Source organism: Myripristis murdjan, chromosome 7, assembly GCF_902150065.1.
Source record: "Myripristis murdjan chromosome 7, fMyrMur1.1, whole genome shotgun sequence".
Classification (NCBI taxonomy): Eukaryota; Metazoa; Chordata; class Actinopteri; order Holocentriformes; family Holocentridae; genus Myripristis; species Myripristis murdjan.
Window position 1 is genome coordinate 22112326 of NC_043986.1, and position 21806 is coordinate 22134131.

The window sequence follows — 21806 nt, forward strand, 5'->3', positions numbered from 1 at the left end:
ATATATGTGTGGGTGACTTGGCCAGCCTTCATACAGAATTCAATGTGCGCGCAATACCAAGAGCAGTCAGCAGAGGGCGGCATTACGCTTGGAAAACCTCTGTAACCCCGGCCAGGGGAACCCTCAGCCACTGAAGTCCTGTGCTCCCAGGTAGAAACAGCTGCAAGGTGACTTCAAACTACTCACTCTGCAAATTTGGGAAAAAGGAAAATACCCTTCTTCAGAATCAGGCCATTTTCTCCCTCTAGATAGCCTAACGCTGAGCTGAGAGATCCTGACATGCTGTTCTGCAGTTTAATATAGACACCCAGCATGCTACCCACAAGCAGCAGGTCTTCTGCCCATCAAAGCTCCATTCAGCTGATTAGCAGCACACCCACTGCCAAATAGATAAATAAATAAATGAATGAATGAATGAATGAATGAATAAATAAATAAATACAATTAGCAAGGCATAAAGTCTAGTGGTGAATGATGAAATGAGCATGACTGAAAAGATATCTTGAATCAGCGACCAAGTAAAAATTGGCCCATCTAATTAGTAAACATGATATTTTAACCTGTCAGGAAGATTTTGCTGTTCATTGCTCACAGTTCCATTTGTTAGGCTATTTCTAAACTGTATGTACTATTTCAGCGGCGATAAATCAAAATCTAAGCACAACAGTAGTTTGGAAACTCTGATATATCTATTTTGCCAAATATTTATTGCACTCATCTATCATGAGCGATTGGAAAGTTTGGCTGTTTAAATGTTGCCTTCAAGTTTTATCGGAAACATCGTAATTGCTACGTGATATTAGCCTGAGAGAGTGGTAAATATGACAGCAAAGGTGAGATTTGTCGGTGATTTCCCTTACATTTGTGTTGTTTTATCGGATTGACGGCACGGATACTGTGTTGCTAAACTTATGATGGTCATTAGAGCGTTAAAGGTGTTGTTTGGCATCCGGTGTAAATAATTAGTTTTGCTTGTGGCCATGTTTGCACTCTTTATGTAACTTTTTGTTATATAAAAATTGCGCTTGTGACAGGGCCTATTTTCTTGCGCTACAAGTATCCTGTGCCCCCTGTGTTGTGTTGAGCCGGAGCTTGCGAGGCGCACCTGAAGGCAGCAGCAGTAGTTTGGTCGGAGCTGAAAGCGCCTCCTCCGCTGCTCAACAGGAGCTGGGAAGACGCTGCCCGAGCGGCGCGCTGCGCACCAAGTTTGTCCGCCCTCGCTTCCCATCACAGGTCGACGAGGCTTTGTTTCATTTACTGTATGAAAAGTGTCCGAAAAGGACCGGTTTAGAGCCGCATGAAGAGGACGGGCGCTTTAAAACATCAACTACTGTCTGACATTTCGGAGACTGTGCAGACAAAGCGAGAGAGAGGGGGAGAGAGTGAGGAAGAAAGGAAAAGCGCGACTGAACATTCAACTCCGAAGTTGACACTTGGCTGTCATGTTTACTTGTTGAATAGGCACAGCGCGCACACACACACAAACACACGCAGCCCTTACTGCCCTTACTGGAAACTCTGCTGGGACAGGTAGGTGATAAAACTCTTATATTTGGTCTGTGGGCTGATTTTCTGCTGAACTAGTGCTTACAGTCGACAACAAAACTTTTATTTCCTCGAAAAACAAGAGTCCCTCTGCGGTGCCGATACGCTACTGCTCCTGTTGGGTTTGTTACCGTCAGCAGCGCCTACCACCACTCTGAGCCAGTGGCATGCAAAAGGCTTTATTGCTTAGAGATAATATTTAACCATTACACTGATATCGACCAGAAATGACTTAGTGCCCTATGCATAATGCAGCGTGCATATTTGTTAGTTCATATGTGTATGTGAATCCTGTTGCAGCCGTTTTTGCCACATAATCACGTAGAAATCCATTACTGGTTTGGTTTCAGGGCCTGCTGTTTGTGTCATGAGGTACTGACACTGAAGAGGCAGAGATGGCAGAGCTGGAGGTTGACCAGTCCCACCTGCCACGAGTCCAGGAAGGTAAGTAAGCACACACACACTCCTGCACTGACCCACCTCTGACATTTAGGCTAGAGAAAATATACTGCACACATCCCACCAGCAGCCAGAAACAAAATATGGAGTGTTTGTGTGTGTAATATATCAGATTTTATTGTTTGCCTCCCCTCCACAGTGGGGGTCAGAGGTCAAGGTCAGCTATAGAAAAGCAGAGTTGTGGGGGTTCAGTATGTAGCTCAGAGACACTTCAGCAGGGTGGATGCTGGGACCCGAGTCCTCCAGCTGAAGGACAGACTGTAGAACCGCCAGGCTGACCTTCTGCTGTGTGCTTTACAGAGAGCGAGAAGCTAACTTGACCCCTGTGAACCGCTCATTTGGAATTAAGAGCGACCGACTGGCCTCAGCTTCCCAGGTTTGCATGTGAGGGCGGCTTTGTCTGTCTGTCCTTGATTCCTGCGGTATCAGGACCCTGTGTCCAGCTTAGATAAGCAGGAACTTGCGTGTTGACTGTGTACAGGCAGACAGATGGCTCTCAGTGCAGGCAAGCCTGAGTGAAGGTATGTGTGAGTGCTGGGTGAAGATAAGAGCGAGGAATGAGATGGCTGTTGCAGATACACACTGTTGTGATTTCTGAGGGAAGAAGAAGGTTCCTCAAGAGAGAAACACATTACATGCCAGCATTTGTTATTTTTTGGAGTTTAATAAACATTCTTAGCGCTGATACAAAGATTCAGTTGTGCCACCATTTAGTGGAGCACAAACAAAATACATAAGAGAGCACAATTAAATTAAATAGTCAGTGTGGTTTTCCCACAAATTCTACACTATGAAGTGGCTGTCCAGTTTACACAGGCAGATCACTGGCAAGAATAAGATTTCATAGACTGAACACCCTCAAACACGGGAAGAAAACACCATCCCAAAAAACGGACAAAAAGTTATTGCTTGTTCTTATTTAAGTTATTTATTTATTGGTTAGTTTGTATATGCGAAGCAATTTGCAGGTAAAGAATGTGGGTATGCCCTATTGGCACAGTTTTGGCGGTATCTAGTAATGAGTGTGCTATTGAAATATATTTGCATGTTTGTTTTTTTAAATCAAGGGAGATAATTCAACGTTCCGCTCTTGTTTCCATAGACAAAGGGCACACTGTGCAGCTTTGCATTTTCACGCTTTGTTAAGCACGGGACAGTGAACAAACATAGGCAGTAGTAGTGTGTAGACCACTATAAACTCCTCATTAGAGCAACAGCAGCAGTGAATAAGATGTCCAGTGGGACTGCCCCCCCCCTTGCCATCGATTTTCACCAGATAGATCTGTCAAACTGTGTGTGCTGTCCCTCTTTATGGCACGAGGGATATTTATCTTGCATCCCACTGGGGGTGTTTATGCTACAATTTCCCTAAGAGCTGTAGTTCCCCGTGTCCCACTTATCCTTCACTTTCCTCCATGTCCGAGAGTCTCGGCCAAGTCAACTCGCTTTGTTTTCACTCCCCCCTTATCGGTTCCTGTTTTTTTTCCCCTCCTCTGGCCAGTCCTGATATAGTCTAACATGCCGAGGGAATGCAGCTCCCTGAGGAATTCCCCCTCCTCCCCCTTATTCCCAGCTTCACTCTCACCAAGTGACCCAGAGAGTCCCATTACCCCTCACCTCTGTCTGCACCCCAGGACCAGTTCAGGAGCTGGGTGGCTGGCCCAGTCCTGTTTAAAACACAGCACAGATAGCTGAGGGATGGATACTTCATGGTGAAATTTTGTGCAAACAGCAGCGAGCAGCAGCGCAGAATAGACCAGGGAGGAGGAGGAGAGAAGGAGATGGGGAGTGTGGGCGGTCAGTGGGGGATTTTGGCTGAAAATAGAACCCTTGTCATTTTCTCCCTTCACCAGTTTCTTTGTTTGGCAGCCACTCACCACTGCTGCTGCCCAAGTGGCTGGAAAGATAAAGGGAAAATAGCTCTGTCAGTGTTTGATCTGCTTCTCCTTCTCACCGCATGCCGGGGATAATTTGCATAATTTTGTTTTAGGTGATTGGCTGTCAGTTTTCTAATGTTGGTGTTAAACTAATAGCCAAAGTGCACGCACACAGCCACACAGACTGTCCGATTACATCAGCAGGAAAAGAAAAAAAGTCACAGACTCCGCAGTTTGTGACAGGTTTGATCACTGAAAACAAGGAAAAATCTTTTGGATGTTTGGAAGTTACACAAGAGAGACGTCAAGAGATAGAAATAAGCCGCTGTTTGTTGAGGACTGTTTTGGCTTTTAGGTCATGCAGGTCATGGCTTTCCTGCTCGGCAGTGACCCCTTTAACCTCTCTCAGCCACCCACAGGAGACAGTGAGTGTTTAGTGGTGGTCCCACACAGTCCATAGTGCTATATAGAAGGTATATCCATTGTCAGGGACTTAACCAGATTCTTGCTCTTGTGGCTCTAATGTCTCAGTGGCCTTCAGCTCTCCAGTTTTTTTAGTGTAGGCTAGATGTTCAAATGTCATGACCAATTTCTGTTGCCTGCTGGATCTTTGACTTACTATCAAGGCAGAAGAGCCTAGAGGGGTCCTTTCAGTGTCCTTATTAAGAGGCTTACAGTAGATTATGAAAGCACTCTTGTTATGTTGGTGTTGGTCTTGAAAGCCTTGAGCTCTGTCACTCAAAACCTGTTTAGCAGTCATAATAACACATTCTCCTTGTCCCTCCCCTCCACGCCCTCACCAGGGTAATGTGACCGTAGTTTAAAGGATTTCCGAAAAACAAGTCAACCCACAATGCGGACACACCCTCAGAGACAGAGCAAAAGAGAGAGAAAGAGAGACATGCTCGTACACTGACTGTCCTTTCTCTCAGTCCTTCCTTCCTTCCCTCTGCTTTCTCCACCCTGGAGTCAGAGGGAGCTAAGACCTGGAGAAAGACTTAAGAGTAAACCCATGTTTTGAATGTTTAATTTGTCCTGTCGGTTTAAACCCTAAACTTGGGCCTAATCCCTCCCCACTGACAGACTGGACGCATAAGGGCAGGTTGGAGATCCATTTAGTGTCTAGTCTCTTAAGCTGCACAACAGGTGTAAGTGTTAATGCATGTCTGTCTTGGTGAGGGTTAACTCTTGGACTTATGGGTGTCTTTTATGGTGTAACCAAATCCTTTCGATGGCTCAGTGCCATTCAAATGTTGACCATACAGACATGTATTTTGACTGAATTTTCCCCCGACAGTGTCTGAGAGCACTTGGTTCTTTCACTTCCCCATTCACAAAATGGAACAAAGAGGACACTTTCTCAATATGACCGGCTATATGACCTCAGAGCCACTTTTGTAAATATAAGAAATAACATCCTATCGTTGGGCAGCGCGTAGTTCAGAGCAATGATGACCCTGTGATGAGAAGGCTAGACAGATAATCCCTTCCATGTAGAGAATGTGTAAAGACTTCAAGGAAAGGAGAGAGCTCAATATCAAATCCAGGAATATCAAGAAGGTCATACTTGCTTCCTCAAAGACAGCAGTCTTACCAAAGTTGTCTTTGCAGTTAACTTCTCAACCAATCTGGGACAGAGGCAAGCTGCAGTCTGAGGTGAGCCGTGTGCTTGATGTGGCACATGTGATTAATTAGATGCACAGCTGTTCAGTCCTACAGTACACTGCTGTGCTGCTGGACACAATACGCTAGTCTTGCAAATAAATCTTGGGCCTTCCCGTTTGTCCTCTTGTGTCAAATCATCGTCCAGCACTTCCTCAGATGTCATGTTAACTTCCGGCATCTTTATCCCTCTTCCGTCCTTCTATTCTTTTGTTTTTGAATTGCACTTTGTCTAGGGTGTAAAAGGTGTCTAAGACACAAGAACACAAATGGACAAAGACCCGTAGGAGTCAGGGACATAAGAAGGTAAACTTAAAGACCAATAGTGTCCACGCACATCCAAGAGTTCAGTGTCTTTGCCTTGCCAGCTCTGATAATAGTGACATCTTTACATGCAAAATATTCTGGATGCTTTCATATATTTTGTGCCAATATAGTTCTCTTTGTGATGTGCTTTGTATAACACAGAGGAAAAGAAAATCAGGAAAGAGCTCTCAATAACTTTTTATTTATTTCTTTTAGACAGCTGAGATGTAGCTTATTTCTCCTGTTTATCATTTTTTTTCTCACCAGGCTTAAAAATAATTCTCAGTTTTGCTCAACTTTTGCGCCTCATTTTGATCTCAGGCAGAGAAGTTACAGAGCTCTGCCTGTGACTTCACTCTATTCCCTTCCCGGCCTTTAGTTTCAAAGCCAATCTCAAAACTTTCTGATCAACATCTCTGTTAAACTCGATTCATGGATCTCATGCTGATCTCAGAGGGAGCAAATAAAGAGCTCTCCCCAGAGGAAAAGAAAATCTGAAAACATCTCTCAGAAATGTTTCATTTATTTCTCCAAGACAACTATGAGATCTGTGTGAAACCAAAATGAGACTATAGCTTATTTCTCCTGTCTCTCTTTTTTTTCCCTCCAGAGCAAAAAGACGCACAAAATCTCAAATTAGCCTCCTTTTCGTTTTCAAAAGAGATCTCATCAAGCTCCAAAATAATTCCTGCTGGCAAATATCCAGGTACCATTGGATTAGTATAATTTTTGTCTGTATCCTGCAAGTGATTTAGCTAGTGAAGCAAGCAAGTTAAAACTACACTGAGCTTTTTGCAGACCAGCAGTAAACAAATGCATTTTTCACATTTTTGGCATGTAGCTCATGAGGAATATCCCAGGTAGCTTTTATCCTACGGGGGTTCCCATAGCCTGCGTATTATCTTGGTTATTATAAACATGGTATGGCCTTTACATGTGCAAGCTCGTAAACGGAATACTTGAGGTTTCCATTTATGAGCTCTAACATTAAGGGGATATAGTGTGTATGTAAATGTAGCTGTTTCCCCACAGACGCAGCCCAGCCTGATCCGACGGACTCAGTGAAAAGATTAGTAGCAGGACAGGTGTTTTTAATTGGCCCTGCTCCTGGCTCAGGCTGGAGGCTTTTCCCTGCGCAGCAAAACCTATGGCACTAATCTCTTCTTAAGCGGCGTCTCCTGTCCCGCTCTCGGCATGTGAAACCTCCGTTGTAGAAAAAGACAGCCCCTCTAGGTTCTCTGATGATATGATGATATGCGAGATAGCAGTAAAGCGGTTTTGCGCGGTCACGGCATGCAGTGTATGTGCAGTGTATGGAGGAAGTGGGGGAACCAGCTGGGCCACGGTGCTGCTGTCTGTGTTTCTTAAACACGCAGTGTTTATTTTCTGCAAAGTAACTTTTGAGTTTGTTTGACAGACTTAAACACACATGAGCTGAAGCATGTAGAGTGGGTTCCTGTAAACACTTAGCATGTTTATAAATGAGCATAACAGTCCAGAAACTCTTAAGCTGTTTAGACTTGATGAGACTTTGCCAATGAGAGTGTTTCAACGCTGTGATTATTTACTACCTTCGATTTATTGTGTATTTATGACAAAACAACAGTAAACTGTGTCTCATCTCTCGTTGTTTTACATCTCACATCTGGGAGCCCTTTCTTTGTTTAATTGTCTCTTTCTCTCTTTAATCCCCCGTCTTGGTGCAAGTGTCAGATTTCTGGTGACGCACAAGGTTTGGAGAGGGTTAATAGCATGAAACTGATATGGTTTATTACCATATCCAGCAGCAGGTGGCCAGACTATGGGATCATGGGACAGGATAGGGGAGATGCAGGCGACAATTTGCCACAGAATGGGTGGATGTGGAGAATCAGAGGTAGCTGATGTTCAGAGGGCTGCTTGTCAAAGCCTTAGCAGTTTCACTGGAAAAACATTTGTAGCGTCTGTGCTGGCCTCCCAGTAAAAATGGTTGCAGCCCAGCAAGTTTTATTTAACATGCAGTATCACACCAAAGTGTCTCAGTGCACTTTATAACAACAGTAAAACAATAAAACAGAAACAAAATAGCCAAAAGGAGACTTTAAAATAAAAAAAGATTAAAACAATAAAACAATAATTGCAAGACTAAAAAAATAAGAAAATACAAGATATAATAAAACAATCAGGCTATAACTAGTTACAGGCAGCAGCAGCAGGGTGGTTCCCAAACTGGCCATCTTCATTTGATAGTCATAGTGACCACATTTGTTTAAAAAAAAAAAAAAAAAAGCAACTTCTAAGATTACTTCAACAACATAGCTTTAGATTTGATAGGACATCTTTCATAATTTTAAATTTTAAGTGTGAAAAATCATTGTTCAGTTTACTGGTGATGAATGATTAAAAAGTCTGTTTGCAGCAACTGTATATAACTGGATTCGCAACAGGGAGCACACAGTTGAAAACACACACACACACACGCACACACTCACACACTCACACACTCACACAGCATGTCTGGCTCTCAGACTGCAGCTGCTGTCTTAATCAGTGCTGTTGTTTGAATGAGACGGACCTGTTGCTCTGCAGCCACTAAACTCAGGACAGTAGGCTAATAGACACAGCTCGTTGCGTGTTTTTCTGCAACACTCGTGCCCCGTGAGGAATGAGAAGTTTTATGATTGCTTGGAGTGGATTTACGTCAGTGTGGTGGATGGCTTCTCTCTTTCTAACATTTTCAGTGATGCTCGTCTGCCTCTCAGTCTGTGATATAAACAACCACCATCACAGGACAGTGTCCCATGGTTCTCTATTGTTCCCCCATGGACAGAGCGCTGTGCCAAAACCTCCTCTGCCCCACGCTATTGTCTTCTGAAACCATCCCTACTCTCATCTGTTGTTCTGGTTGGAGCTACAGAGGGCCAGTCAGGGTTGTTGCTTTTAAAGTGTTCATCATCAAGTTTATAGATTTGTTTGTGAATAATTGCTCACATATTTCAATCTGAGGAAATTTAGATTCACTCACTTCCACACACTATATGTTCCACCACTGTTTATAACATTTGCAGCCTTCATATAACAGCATGCCCACCTGCTGTAGTTGTTTGTGGTAAGAGATTGAGGTGCTGCTGTCCTCCTCTGTTTCAGTGTGCCAGTGTTTTGCTGTGCTGGAGGATGGAGTGTTGGCACACAGCCTGCAGGAACAGGAGAGTAAGTACAATGTCAAGCCTGCCCACTGACAGTTACATATAGTAATGTGTAATTATCTGCAATATTTAGTGTGTGTTCAGCTCCCTTCGCTGTACTGCCTGTCTCAGTGAGTTGACAGCTGATGAATCATAGGACTGCATCTGTATTCATCTAGATTAGAGTATTTTGCTCTTGATTAGTGTGTTGACTGTATGCAGTGATTAATATAATTGCTTTATGATGTTAATGCAAACTTTAGCAGTTGAAGATTTTAAAGCTTAGCAGCATAAATTTTCATATGGAACACATCATTAAAGCCCAACTACAACCCAGCCTGCATTCCAGCTATCATCAGCTACCTTTTGATCCAGTTCAGTTTGTGCAACAACTGCAGCTCAAAACAAATGACAAAAAAGTGGATGTGTAAGGCAGACTGAGAGACATGAGGCAGCCACCTTACATTTTTTTCCCCTTTCAACTGTTTGTTCATGACTGCTACTACTGTGGTTTGCCATGGCAGCTTTGCACTATAAACAAAGCGACATATAATTGGGTTTCTGTTTCTGGGTTGGATTTTTTAGGCATTCCCGTAAGTATACTCCGGATCTGGCGCGCCACAGTCATGTTCAGAATTAACACAGCAGTCATGTGCATTCAAAATCGACAGCTGTAGATAATGCACTTACTGATGCAAGATGCATGAGAAAACTTTAACAAGGGATGCATGATATTGTATTTTTTGTAACTTTGCTGATTGCTGATACCCATATATGCACTTATTTTTTTTCACCAGATTGCAGAGAACATCAAGTCTCTCATGTAGTGGAATTAAAATATCATTGTGCCTATTCTTATCCTGATGGCCTACTAGCAGATGCAGACATAAGATACAGTTATTTTGAAAATGCACATATTCACAGGGCAAAATAAGAAAACTTCTTTAACTTAGGATATTTAAAACATGCCATATTTATTTTTATATAACTTTTAACAGGCTTTGGGGATTCTCTCACTGAGACAGTTTGACCTATTTCAAATATTGGCACGCAATATCTGCAGAAATTTTCATTTTGGGCCAATGCCTATACCAATAACATGTCGATATTATTGTGCAGCCCTAATTTTAACAGTTCAAATCTAGATTGCCCACGGTCCTCCATCCTTCACCTCTGCCCTTCCCTCTGTTTTCCTGCCTCCTCACAGTTGAACATTACTACAGCAGCAACATCCAGAAGAACCAGCTGGTGCAGAATGACATCCGCATGGCCAAGAGGCTGCAGGATGAGGAGGACGAGCAGCGGGCCCACCAGAGATCCCTGCTCAGACAAGCCTCCAGACAACTGTATGATTCCCCAAATCCACCAAAACACTGTAACACACCTCACCCAGCCACCACTGTCTGTCTTCCATCCACGATCCCAACGCATACTCCTCTTGTGAATTATCTCAGTTTCATTTTCATGTGTAGCGTATTTACATACTGAATGTAATTTATTAAACAATGTGTAGATTTATTATATAGATTAATTCATATGCACAGTGTAATTTGTATACAGTACAGGGAGCCACTGCAGGGTTAGACTGATTCATTGGTTTTTCAGTATATTGGTATTCCAATATTTCCTGGCTCATGTGGATCATGTTGTTTTTGTAAGTTATTGATTCTAAGTGACAAGAATATAAAATCATGTGAGCCGAGGTGAGTCTGTTGGAGGTTTGTCCCAATCAGTCTGCCTCTTGTCTACTGAAGGTACTGAGCAGTTTAATTTTAAATAGCCTGTAATCCATATACTAGCCTAAACGACTGATGAGGCACAGGAACTGCTCACCACTACGGATAATATTTTTGCAGCTAACATCAGTAATGCTGAGAAATAATGCTCATCGGTTATTTAGAACAGAGGATAATCAATCAAAACAATTTCACCAAAACCTACCTTAAACTGAGCCTCAGTTACAGTAGAGAACACATGAAAATAAGATAATGTAATATTATTTGATTACCTTTTTTTTGAGTAACTTCCCCAGCGCTGGTCATGTCTTCCCTCACAAATATGAAAGAGCTTTTCATTACATTGCATTAAAAAGATTTACTCTAATCATAGTTTCCTTTTTTGCATAGTAAAGATATTGAAGATAAGCACAATGTATCATCTATTGGCAGGATCAGTTTAAAAACTGAGTCAGTCTTAGTCTTAAAAAAAAACAACTAATTTTGGCTGAATTGTGAAGTGTACTGTGTGTAAGCTAAATGCTGTTGTGAGCATGTGTTGTGGATCATGTATCAGCTGCTGTGTCAGTGAGCCGTTGTCCTCGGCAGCCGTTGTGCGGTCCAGTAACAGCAGTTCTGTCCTGCAGAGAGGAGCAGGACTCGGAGTACGCCCGTGTGATCCAAGAGGAGCTCCAGAAGTGTGCTGAGGAGGCCTGCAGGAGGGAGCAGGAGGATGAGGTGGGTTGCTGTCCTTGCTGGTATTAGTGATGGGACAATATACTGAAATTCTACATCACAATACAAAATGTCACAATATAAATATTATGTGGACAAAAAATGAAGTACAGTATTACAGGGTGTGTTCAGGTCTTTAAAAAGTCCTAAAATGTCTGAAATTCCATTTTATTTAAATTTAAATTGTTGCGGTCCATATATCTGTTTTTTTCAAAACATTCTGCACCAGAGTTAACATTACACAGGCTACCACTAAACCTATGCAAAGTGGCTACACTCACCTGTTGGGAAAATGCTCACTTCATACTTACTTGTCATATATAACATATTTACCTGTATAGAAAAATCCACCAAAATATTTGTACTTAACCTGTCCCCGTTGGAAAAAGTAATGGCTATATTTATTACAGCAGCACCTAGATATCCATTGTAAAAGAAACTCTTCCTACCTAAAACTGACTTCTGCACTAGACTAAATGTGTAGTACTTACCTTGATGTTTATCTGCTATGCTTATTTGGATATGAAAAAAGAGGATTTGTCAAAAAAAAATTAGGCTTAAATCTTATTAAAATTTGCATGAAAAAGTATTAAATTGACCTCTCTTGACACCTGTAGACACCCTGTATTAGCTACATCTTATTTTGCTGTAGTTATCCCAGAAGACGCAACTCACAATTTCACTGGCTCGCCATCCAAATTATATTATTTGCACTGTAATGACATTTCTAAATGGTTTTCATTCTGGCAAGCCAGTCCCATTGCCAAAGCATAATACTGCACCGTCATGTTTGCTGTATTAAACCATGAGGCCTATATTGTATCTTGTGTTGTATTGTGCAATAAGCATTTTTTCCCATACGTAACTGGAATTATTTACAGATGCAACCTTTGTCTACATCTTTGTCTACATCTGGTATACATTTCTCCTAATCATTTTGCTGTGTGTGCCATATGCAATTACTTTTTTTTCATACTCAGTTATTTTCTCATTTTGAAAATGGAAACTTTCACAGCATCAAACCTAGCTTGAAATTTCCTGCTCTCCTGACAAACAAAGATGCCCCAACTAATAATAATACAAAAACATGGATGTGACAGTAAACCTTCTAAGACGACGTGCTTTGAGGGATTATTTCCTGGCAAAGATTACTTTTCTTCCTGTGGGTGTCAGCTGTCAGGCGACTTGACAGCAGAGCAGAACTTAATACTGGTGTGAAAACACTCAACTCGAGATATAACAGAAACTTTGACAAAACCAAATGAAGGCTTCATATTCGCTGTGATTGATTATCTAGATCAAGCCATTTTCAACTCTTTGGAAGTTGTTTTCCATGCTGTCCAAAACTAAATGGCAGCAATTGGCGTCCTGGGAATTCAGAAAAAAGCCTTAATATCTCCAAGTGCATTGACTTTGTGCAGATACGACCAGGAATATTGTAAAAAGGAGATGGAAGGCTCAGACAGTTGGCACAAACTTGAAAATTCCAGTATTTTCCTTGAAGTTTAGGATCACTCTAATGATAACCAGATCTCACATACCATTTTCTTACTTAATGCCATGTGTTTGAGGGGTTGGCTTGTGCGAAAGTACATTCAGAAGTGGAAGTAAAGGCAGGCTGGAAGTGCAATGAGGACACACTTGTACATCATCTAATTATGCGCCTGTTACCAGCAGGTGAGGGAGCATCATGTGGTTCTCTTTTCTCTCTCTGAGGACTAAATGAGTCTATAATGAATGGCGGTTGCAGCAAAGTGCTGCTCTGGGCCTCTGATTTATCCACTCAGCCTGAACGCCATAAGAGGCCTGTTTGAGCAAAGTCAGCGGTTAAACACAGACACAACCTGTCAGCCATACATCTGGATGATGGCTCAAGCAGTTTCTCTGGTAATTGACTCCAGATATGGATCATCAAACCCTCATACAGAATGCACTCATGTGTGCACGTATGCACTTAGTCTCACTGGATGTGCACATTTGTAATGCTAAATCCTCTACTATGCCGTTTGGGGAAGTAAAGACATAATCTAAGAGCAGAAGTGATGCAACCTTGAATTTGTTATCCATGCCATTACAATGTTCAGCATCATTACTGGCCTTGTAAAGAGGTGCTTTCTAGTAGAATTGGCTTTGTTGGTGTCAGATTGATGTCCCAAGTCCACGGGAAGCAGAACTGAAGGAGAATTCTTTGTATTTATGTTGCAGTAGTAGCTCTCTCTAACATTTTACAAATAAAGAAACAATTAATCTGTCAACCCAGACACAAGGGCACACAGATGGTTCCCATTAATCACCTCTCACATGCTGTGTAAGTGTGCACACAGAAGACAGCTCCTACAATGTACACACACACATTTCTGCTTATGTCTTTGAGTGTTCATGTCCATGGCACACGTGCGTTTTTCAGCGCCACTTTCTTTAAAATAAGCATATGGCAAAGAGGTGATTAAGAATTGAGCTATACAGTATAAGGACAGAAACAAGGTGGGAAAACGGCCAACTTTGCCACTTAACTCCCCAGTTGGCCCAGTGGAGCTGTCTGCGTCACACAGGCACTCCAGCATAATATTTTCCTTTACCCTGCAGTTTCCTTTTTAGACGAAGCAGCCTTAGAAAGGCTTATAAAGGCTCCTTGTTTGGAGGATGTGAGGTCAGAGGGGCTGTGGGGTGTATTCATCATTATTTAGCGGACTGGGTTTGAACTGTGTTGGAGCATAGTGAGGTCTGTGCACTGCGATGAAAATTAAACGGTGAAGCCTAGATTCCACCCCTGGGTTAACTCATGCTGCGTTGCTGGGCATACATGTGACTGTGTGAATGTACCGCTTTCTCTGAGGAAGTAGTCATTTAGTTTTTTGTGAGGCCCAAATTATAAACCATTAACAGTCATGTTAGCTCACCTTTCAGGATGACTGGCTTATCTTAAGTGTTGATTAAATATTTTTCCTCCCTGTAGATTGTGTCTTTAATTAAGGAACAGAAGGCGTCAGGCTGTGCAGTCTTAAATGCCAGATCCCCGTGGCACTCCCACAGCTAACCTGCCATGGCAAGCTGCTAATTGTCTGCTGATGCTGGCAAAGCTGCCGAGCCGCTCTCTGATTGCAAAGCTGAAGTAGCTGCGTTTGCTTTTATAACCCGGGTTTGAATTTTGCCCCTCTCAGCTTTCTGTTGCAGATGTAGCTCACCAGAGAAGTGTCTGCGCACTTTTTTTTCTTTTCAGTCATAATTGAGAACATTAAATCCTTTACATTCACATTGTAGTCATTTCTACAAGAAGTATAGCTGGGATATTTTACTTTGTAGCTACTGAAGACAGCCCTACATCAAATATTTCTACTTTTCATAGAATTTGCTGATTTATCGGGAACAGTAACCTTGTTGGCTTTTCCAAGAAAAACAAGGGAAAACTGGTGGAGGACTCTCCTTCTCTACTCCAGAGAACAGAGACAAGTAAAGTAGCTTTGGTGCAGGCGGGCATCCCCCAGTCACAAGGTGTTACCTCAAGTGAAACAGTCCGGCTTCTCCTGCTTCAGTTCAGCAGTTTGAATTTGTTGTTTTCTGTTTTTTTTTTCTAGGCCAGAGCCAGAGCAGGGTGAAGGAGATGAAAGGTTAGCTTGTCTCTCTTGAAGGGCTCAGTAGTCCCTGAGTTTCCATTAAGTCAGCGTCAAGCCTGTTTGAAATAGGCAGTCAGGCCACCTGGACTTGGTTTTATGCTGAATAGCCTACCAAGGTGCCAGATCACCCCACAATGGCACTAAATCACCCAGCATGGCTCTGAATTCGACAGGCATCCTATTTAGACACGGCTGATGCAGCCCACATAGATTGAGACTTTCTTCTTGCTTTGAACCCACTCACAGTCGCAGAATTTGTTCTTGTTGTTACATAAACAGAAGGGCTAATGTGTACACAGACCTGCCATTTCTAAAGGAGAGTTGAATGGTTTAAAGTTGGAAAGAAGTCTTTCATATATTATCAAATTGAAATGCAAAGTGTAGCACAGGAGCAAAAACTTCTCTCAGCAGATAAAATCTCAGCCTTTCATAAAATGTATGAATAAGTGTACAGTGAATGCAGACATGGGAGTAATGCTCTGAATTATTTACATTTTTAAGCTACAGTGTAAAAACATGATAGACATTACTCATAGCGCAACTAAATTCTCATAATATCACAAACTTACTGATGATATTCCTTCCTTGCGTCGCAATGTTTTTTGTGATCATTTTGGGGCTTGTGAGCTATATCATACTGCCATCTTGTGGTTATAAAAAGCACATTGCATCCACTGATGACAGAAGAGTAGCCTGGAAAAGACACACACACACACACACACACACACACACACAGAGATCGGAAAGAGAACTGAGTTACTCAGCAATGCCACACGCCAGTGGCATAAACTCACTTTTAACATTTGGTGGGGAAGGGTGGCTGTTGGATATGGGAGACATTTTTGAATATTATTATCACTCGATGTAAATTCATATTGGGTTCATCATTAGCTACACCTTGGAGCACTGTGCTAGATTGAACTTTTTTATTTGTTTGTTTTTTTAAGCTTTTCTTTTTTGTTTGAAGCTTTTAATGAAATGAAGCAAACAGTCCTACTGTTTCTCCACAGGAAATGGCTAAAAAAATCCAGGAAGAAGAGGAACAGAGGCTTAGGAGGAGGAGCAGAGGGCAGGACAGCCTCAGTGACGGTACAGTAAAAGTCATTCTCTTGTATGTTTTATTGGTTGTGTACTTTACAGCATAAAGTACACAATTCATTATTTCATACTCATGTCACTAGTGATTTATCAGATTGTGGATGGCAGCTTTCATTTGGTACATGTAAAGATAAACAGCTGCATTTTAAATCTGATTACAAGAAAAACTGAAACAGTATCTCTTATGGCAATAACATCAAAAATCACTAGATCTTTGTGTATAATTGTATGGGTAAATTACTTAACGAAAGTAGAAGTCATCAAGATTTTCGCACCCTTTTCCAATGGCGTCATTTAATCAAAAATTTCTGTCAGAATACTGAGGGATGCTGAAATTCCCATATATTTTGTGCAGATTTATGATTCGTGCGAATTTGTAGCTGTGTAGTTTTGTGACTCTGATACTAGATGCTATTGGGAGAAGCCCAATACTTGCTTGGCTTGCTTCTAACCATGCCTTTCTCTGATTTTTATTATTGTTATGCTTTTCTTATAGCCTCTTATCATAACAGCATGACTGTGTCTGTAACTGTAGCAGCACTGGATTTTGTTAACTCCACAGTGTGTATTGATTTGAATATCTATATGAGATTGCCGTCCTTTATATTGTCTTGCACTTGGAATATGTATTTTACTGACTAAGGAGTCAATGGCATGCATAAACTGTATGTAATGAAATACATGAAATTAGAAAAAAAAATAGTCGCACAGCTATTTCAATGTTATGTGTTACCCCATCATTCATTGCACTTGCCTATTATAAGCCACTAACAGCCTTCCCCACCCCCCTGCTTTGTGTTTGCATGTTTGGCTTAACCAAAGGCAGCACCAGTGGTCCTGCTCTACCATCCTCACACCACCAAACACTCAGCAGCCCTCACCAAGGAGAGGGGCAGCCATCTATCTACCCATCTACTGCCACCAGGTGGCAGTGTGCTACTTCTCACTCCCATTCAGACTTCAGTGGGCCTCAGGCTGAGTCCCCCAGGGGGGAAGCAGCTCAGAGAAACACAACTCCATGGTCAAATGAAGGACACGCAGATTCTGTTAGGCAAATCAGGAATGAATTGAGAGAGCCTTTGAGTGAGGACTCAGAGGACTCGGACACAGTTTTCTCTGAACAGCTCTCTGTCTGGCCCCAGCGACTGGATAAAAGACTCAACACTGCACCTTGTCGACGCCGGGCATCTTTACATCAGCCACAAGAGAGAAACTACAGAAGTCTTCAGTCTCACAGCAGCTTCAGAGAGGAGAGCCATAGATGCTGGGCACAGGACAGAGGAGAATGGGATGAGGACTATGAATATGAATACCTGAAGGAGAGGAGGCCGAGAAACAGGGAATGGCAAAGCAATCATAGAGAGGAGTATGAGGATTGGCACAGGAACAGGAATCATGAGAGGGACTCTGGGTTAAGAGAAAAGCGATGTAGCCGCAGTCAGTCTGTTCAGCTCCGGAACAGGGATAGGCACAGCGAGAGAGACGCAGCAAGGAACTGGAGCTACAGGGATAACCCTGACAAACATGTACATTTTCAGGATGACCCCAGGAGATGTAATGTCAGCTCCGCTGACAGCAGCCGGGTGTGGGAGATGCTGGGCCAGGTCCTCAGAGAGAGGGGTGTGGCGGTGAGGCATGGCATCCAGGGGGCGCCATTGCAAGTGAGGCCTCAAAGCAGAGACAGCCAGGTGCTTTATGGGAGTGAGGCCTCATATGGAGATGGCCAAGCACATCAGGGGGTCTTCCAGAGAGCTGCCAGCACCAGGCGCAGTTACCATGGAGATATCAGGGAGAGGAGGAGATTGTCAAATGGAGAGATCAGTGAGAGGGATTATAGAGGAGGCCAAGAGAGGCACCATGACAGCCCAGCTAATGTGGAAAATGATGGAGTAGAGGTTAATGACGAGTGGAGCAGATATTCAGGTTTTGCTAATAGAGAAAGGGGAGGCAGTAGAAGATGGAGAGGGGTGAGATCAACTCAGGATAATGACAGGAGAGAGGAGGATGTAAATTACGATCATGATGGCAGGTCCAGGAGGAGCAGGAGCCAGCGCTGGCATAGGCACAAGGAAACAGAAGAAAAGTTGAGCTCAGAGGAGGAGTTGGAAGTGGAGAGGAGGGTAGAGCAGCCACGTCGGAGAGTGCCACAGCGTAACCAAAGCCTCAGCAGCACCGGGGCTGCAACCAGGGATAGGTCAAGGCACACGACAGCAGGTAACGCTCAGAACTGCCGCCAGCTCCAACCTGCAGAGGAGAACCTGCTTCCAAAGCTCTGCTCCCTACCTCTTTGTGTACATCTGCTCCTCTCATCTTCTCTAAATCATCGTCCGATCAGGAGAAATTTGGGCTTTGTGGTGACTTAAATGAAGGGGTCTCTTACTTGAGTGTGATATCTTCCTGTTTTCTGTTGGCTACACCAATATTACTGAAATAATTTTCAGTGAGTGTGCTTTCATCCTTAACTTCAGTCTTGTTTTAGAGAACAAATTCTCTTCAGTTTCCCTGAAAGCCTATCTACGTGTCCTCTCTGCATCCTTCCATTTCTTAGTGTGACTCAGGTGACATTGGTCATTTTTTCCCAGAATCTCAGGTTGAGTAACATCTGTGATTCATTTTTTTGTCGTTTCTTTTGTTTTTACTGATTTTGTATTTCATTCTAATGATCCTTGTCTTTCACAGGAGCTGAATTGCAGCTTGAGCCAGAAGGGGCGTATCTGGACATGGGCGAGCTGCGGCAGGTCCTACAGGATGAGGAACTGGCCCGCAGGCTGCAAGAGGAAGAGGACAGGCTGTTGAGAAGGGTCAGACACCTTAAGAGTTTAACTTGACACCATAGCACTTAGGTTATTGCAGTTTAGATTGTAAAATATCTGAAAGAGTTGGGATGGAAGGATTGATTTTTTTTGTTTGTTTGTTTTTTCTTGACCTTTTCTTTTTGCTCACAGAGCCCACAGCCTTCTCCGCATACTTCTTACCCAGAAGGAGATTTCAGAATGGCGCAGGTGGCCCAAGATGAGGTAAGATGATGACGTATATAGAGCGGTTGATGTCTACAGTATCACGAGAGATATATCTTTTGCTTTTTTGTGGCAGGAAATTGCACGATTTATGCAGAAGCAGGAAATAAAGTCAAAGCGTAGGTCTCGTGAGCTGGAAGGACCTGCATCATGGCGTGAACACAGAGAGATGATCAGTCACCATGACAGGAGAGCTGCCAGAGAGAGACAGGTAATCATCTCATTGTAGGTTGTTATGTCCCCACTAACTTCTAATCCAAGGACAAACTCTTATTTTTTTTTTTTTTTTTTTTTTTTTTTAAAGAAATGGTGTTCTTTCTCTAAAACCCTTACCAGATTTCACCACATCTTTTGAAACTAGCAAAGGATATATTTAAATGCAACAAGTTTGTTAATTTTCTACTTAAAACACATAGCAGGGTACTTCCCAGAACTAGCTGCCACTATTATTGCACAACTGGGATTTCTTATGAGTTTTTTTTTAACAATCCCCTCTTGTTCTACAAAAACCCTTTAAAGTGCCTCTGCTCTTCTGCTTTGAAAACATTTGATATTTCCCTTTTTCTTTCTTTACTGTTGATGCTCTGAAAAAAGGATACAGCTGAATATTGTAATATTTATGCAATATTGAATCAATTGTCTAACCCCTTGTATTGATACGCATCATTTAGGTGATTAATTTTAATATGATATTATTACATCTACTTTGTAGTGCCCTTTTTAGATTAGTTTACCCAAGTGTTATGCAGTAGGTTGGATTTTATTCTCATTAATATAGCCATTTAACATGCCAGTGTCCTGTGTCCACTGCCTCAGGTCCAACGGGAGCGACTGGACTCAGAGGGCCTTCCCTCCCCCACTGAGGACTTGTCTCTAGAGAACCAGCCACCCAGCCCTTTCTCCACCATACCGTAATTGCCTATTGATTTGAAGTTGATCAAAAGTAGACCAGTGTCTTCCACTTACATACTGACTCACAACTGTTGTCTTTGCAGACAAGCCCAGCAGATCAGAAACATTGCTGAGGAGCTGGACCCAACCTTCAAAGCCAGGAGGCAAGGCAGCGAGAGCCTCAGAGTGGGACAAACAGGTATTGCAATCATGACCTGTGGCACAGTAAATGAAAATTACTGTAGATAAACTTATCATGGACACCCTGTCCCCCCATTTAGGCCCAGCCTGCCAGTCACTTCCCATTCCACATTCGGGCTTACATGATCTCCTTGAGGAGCCAACCTTCATCCCACCTACTAAGCGGCAATGCGACAAATCAGGACGCACCAAACCCAAAGAGAAGAAGGAGAACTGTAAGCAGCAGTAATGCCAGAGGCAATGGAGCCACGTGCAGACAATAGACAACAGTAGACATTTTACTAACACTAAATATCAGCTCTGCTACACAGTTCTCACATAATTACACCCAGTTCTAGGTTGAAAATTGCACCAATTCAGTTTTCACTACTAGCAGCTAGCACTTTATACATGGAAAAAGAGAACTGGGGGAAATGAAATGCTATACTATTTCTTTATTAAGTGACTGGTGACTAATGACGACACTCTGGGCTCAGAGCTCTATGATTTTCAAAGGGAAAAACTGTGGTTAATTGAAGTATTCATTCAAGTCTGCAGTACTGATGAAGCAGCTTAATTAAATCAGCATACTTTTTTATTATTATTTGTAACTTTTGTCTTTATTTACTCTGGAGTTATGTTGTATCCACTACGCTCGGTTTATTAACATTTGTTTGAGGACCTGTAGTGATCCCTGCTAACATCTGGAGATTTCTGTTCAAATCACTCTGAAGATTTATGTTTGAGGGAAATATTCTTAAAGAAAGATAGTGGAGAGTTTGAGTTGTTACTGCCTCAGTTACCAACTAAGCATTCTTATCTCAATGAACACTAGCAGCAGGTAGATGGTGACTAGCCAAGCATTTCTCTGGTGTACTCCATCCAGCTTTGTACTGTAGTAGTGCCATCAGCTCAGCCATAGCACTGACACTTCATGTCATTTGAATGTACCATATTGGGTAATACATAAGAAGAAGTTACAATAACCATTTCCCATGGCCTGAAATGACACGGTTATCGCTCCAGTTGCTTAAAGACTGCTGGAGTTTCCACTGGTTCCGTTTCAAAGCATTTTGGCAGCCCTCCAGCTTGATTTACTATCTCAAAATGACAATCAACTGAACTTGTTTAACCCTTCTTTATTAAACAGATGTCTCACTCAGTCACTGCGGTTGAACTATGCTAGATTTATTGCAGTAGTGTTAGCGTGCGCGCCACTGTATCCAGCTCATGTTTTTGTATATTTTGTTATTTGGCCTCAGTCAATGCGGAGCCAATCATGTAAGTCAGATAACATTTTTGATAGTACAATGCATATTTGAATCTGCTTTAATAAGGGGGTTTAAGTTTTGTTGTGCAATGCTTTTTTTTTATATACATAAATATAACCATGTTGTGGACTCCCCAAAGAGTTTTTGTATTTTCATATTAATCACAGGTTTAAAAACATTCTACAGTACACTCCTTTTGTTTGTTGTCTGTTTTATTTATTTACCAAAAATATAATGCACTACTGAGGTGCACCATTATGAATACCCTGCTC

At 42.3% G+C, this 21806-nt stretch overlaps 1 protein-coding gene across 2 annotated transcripts; it reads left to right on the top strand.

The window, feature by feature from the left end:
- Positions 1-1159: 1159 nt before the first annotated feature.
- ccdc187 (coiled-coil domain containing 187) lies at positions 1160-20864 on the top strand. Of its 2 annotated transcripts, XM_030056353.1 has the most exons (13): positions 1160-1530; positions 1896-1989; positions 8976-9038; positions 10221-10359; positions 11376-11466; positions 16088-16166; positions 16998-18389; positions 18855-18976; positions 19121-19192; positions 19269-19403; positions 20009-20103; positions 20188-20282; positions 20365-20864. In XM_030056353.1, the coding sequence occupies exons 2-13, from the start codon at positions 1941-1943 to the stop codon at positions 20511-20513; spliced, it is 2481 nt and encodes an 826-aa protein (XP_029912213.1). In that variant the 5' UTR covers positions 1160-1530; positions 1896-1940; the 3' UTR covers positions 20514-20864. The 2 variants fall into 2 exon arrangements, with proteins under 2 accessions (XP_029912213.1, XP_029912214.1); XM_030056354.1 differs by lacking the exon at positions 16998-18389 and having other exon boundaries at positions 1161-1530.
- The last annotated feature ends 942 nt before the right edge of the window (positions 20865-21806 follow it).

Excerpts from the sequence above, each read along its gene's own strand:
- ccdc187 (XM_030056353.1), top strand. The coding sequence starts at position 1,941 with ATGGCAGAGCTGGAGGTTGACCAGTCCCACCTGCCACGAGTCCAGGAA. Across the intron at positions 9,039-10,220 it reads CAGCCTGCAGGAACAGGAGA|TTGAACATTACTACAGCAGC; the intron begins GTAAGTACAATG and ends GCCTCCTCACAG. Across the intron at positions 16,167-16,997 it reads GCAGGACAGCCTCAGTGACG|GCAGCACCAGTGGTCCTGCT; the intron begins GTACAGTAAAAG and ends GCTTAACCAAAG.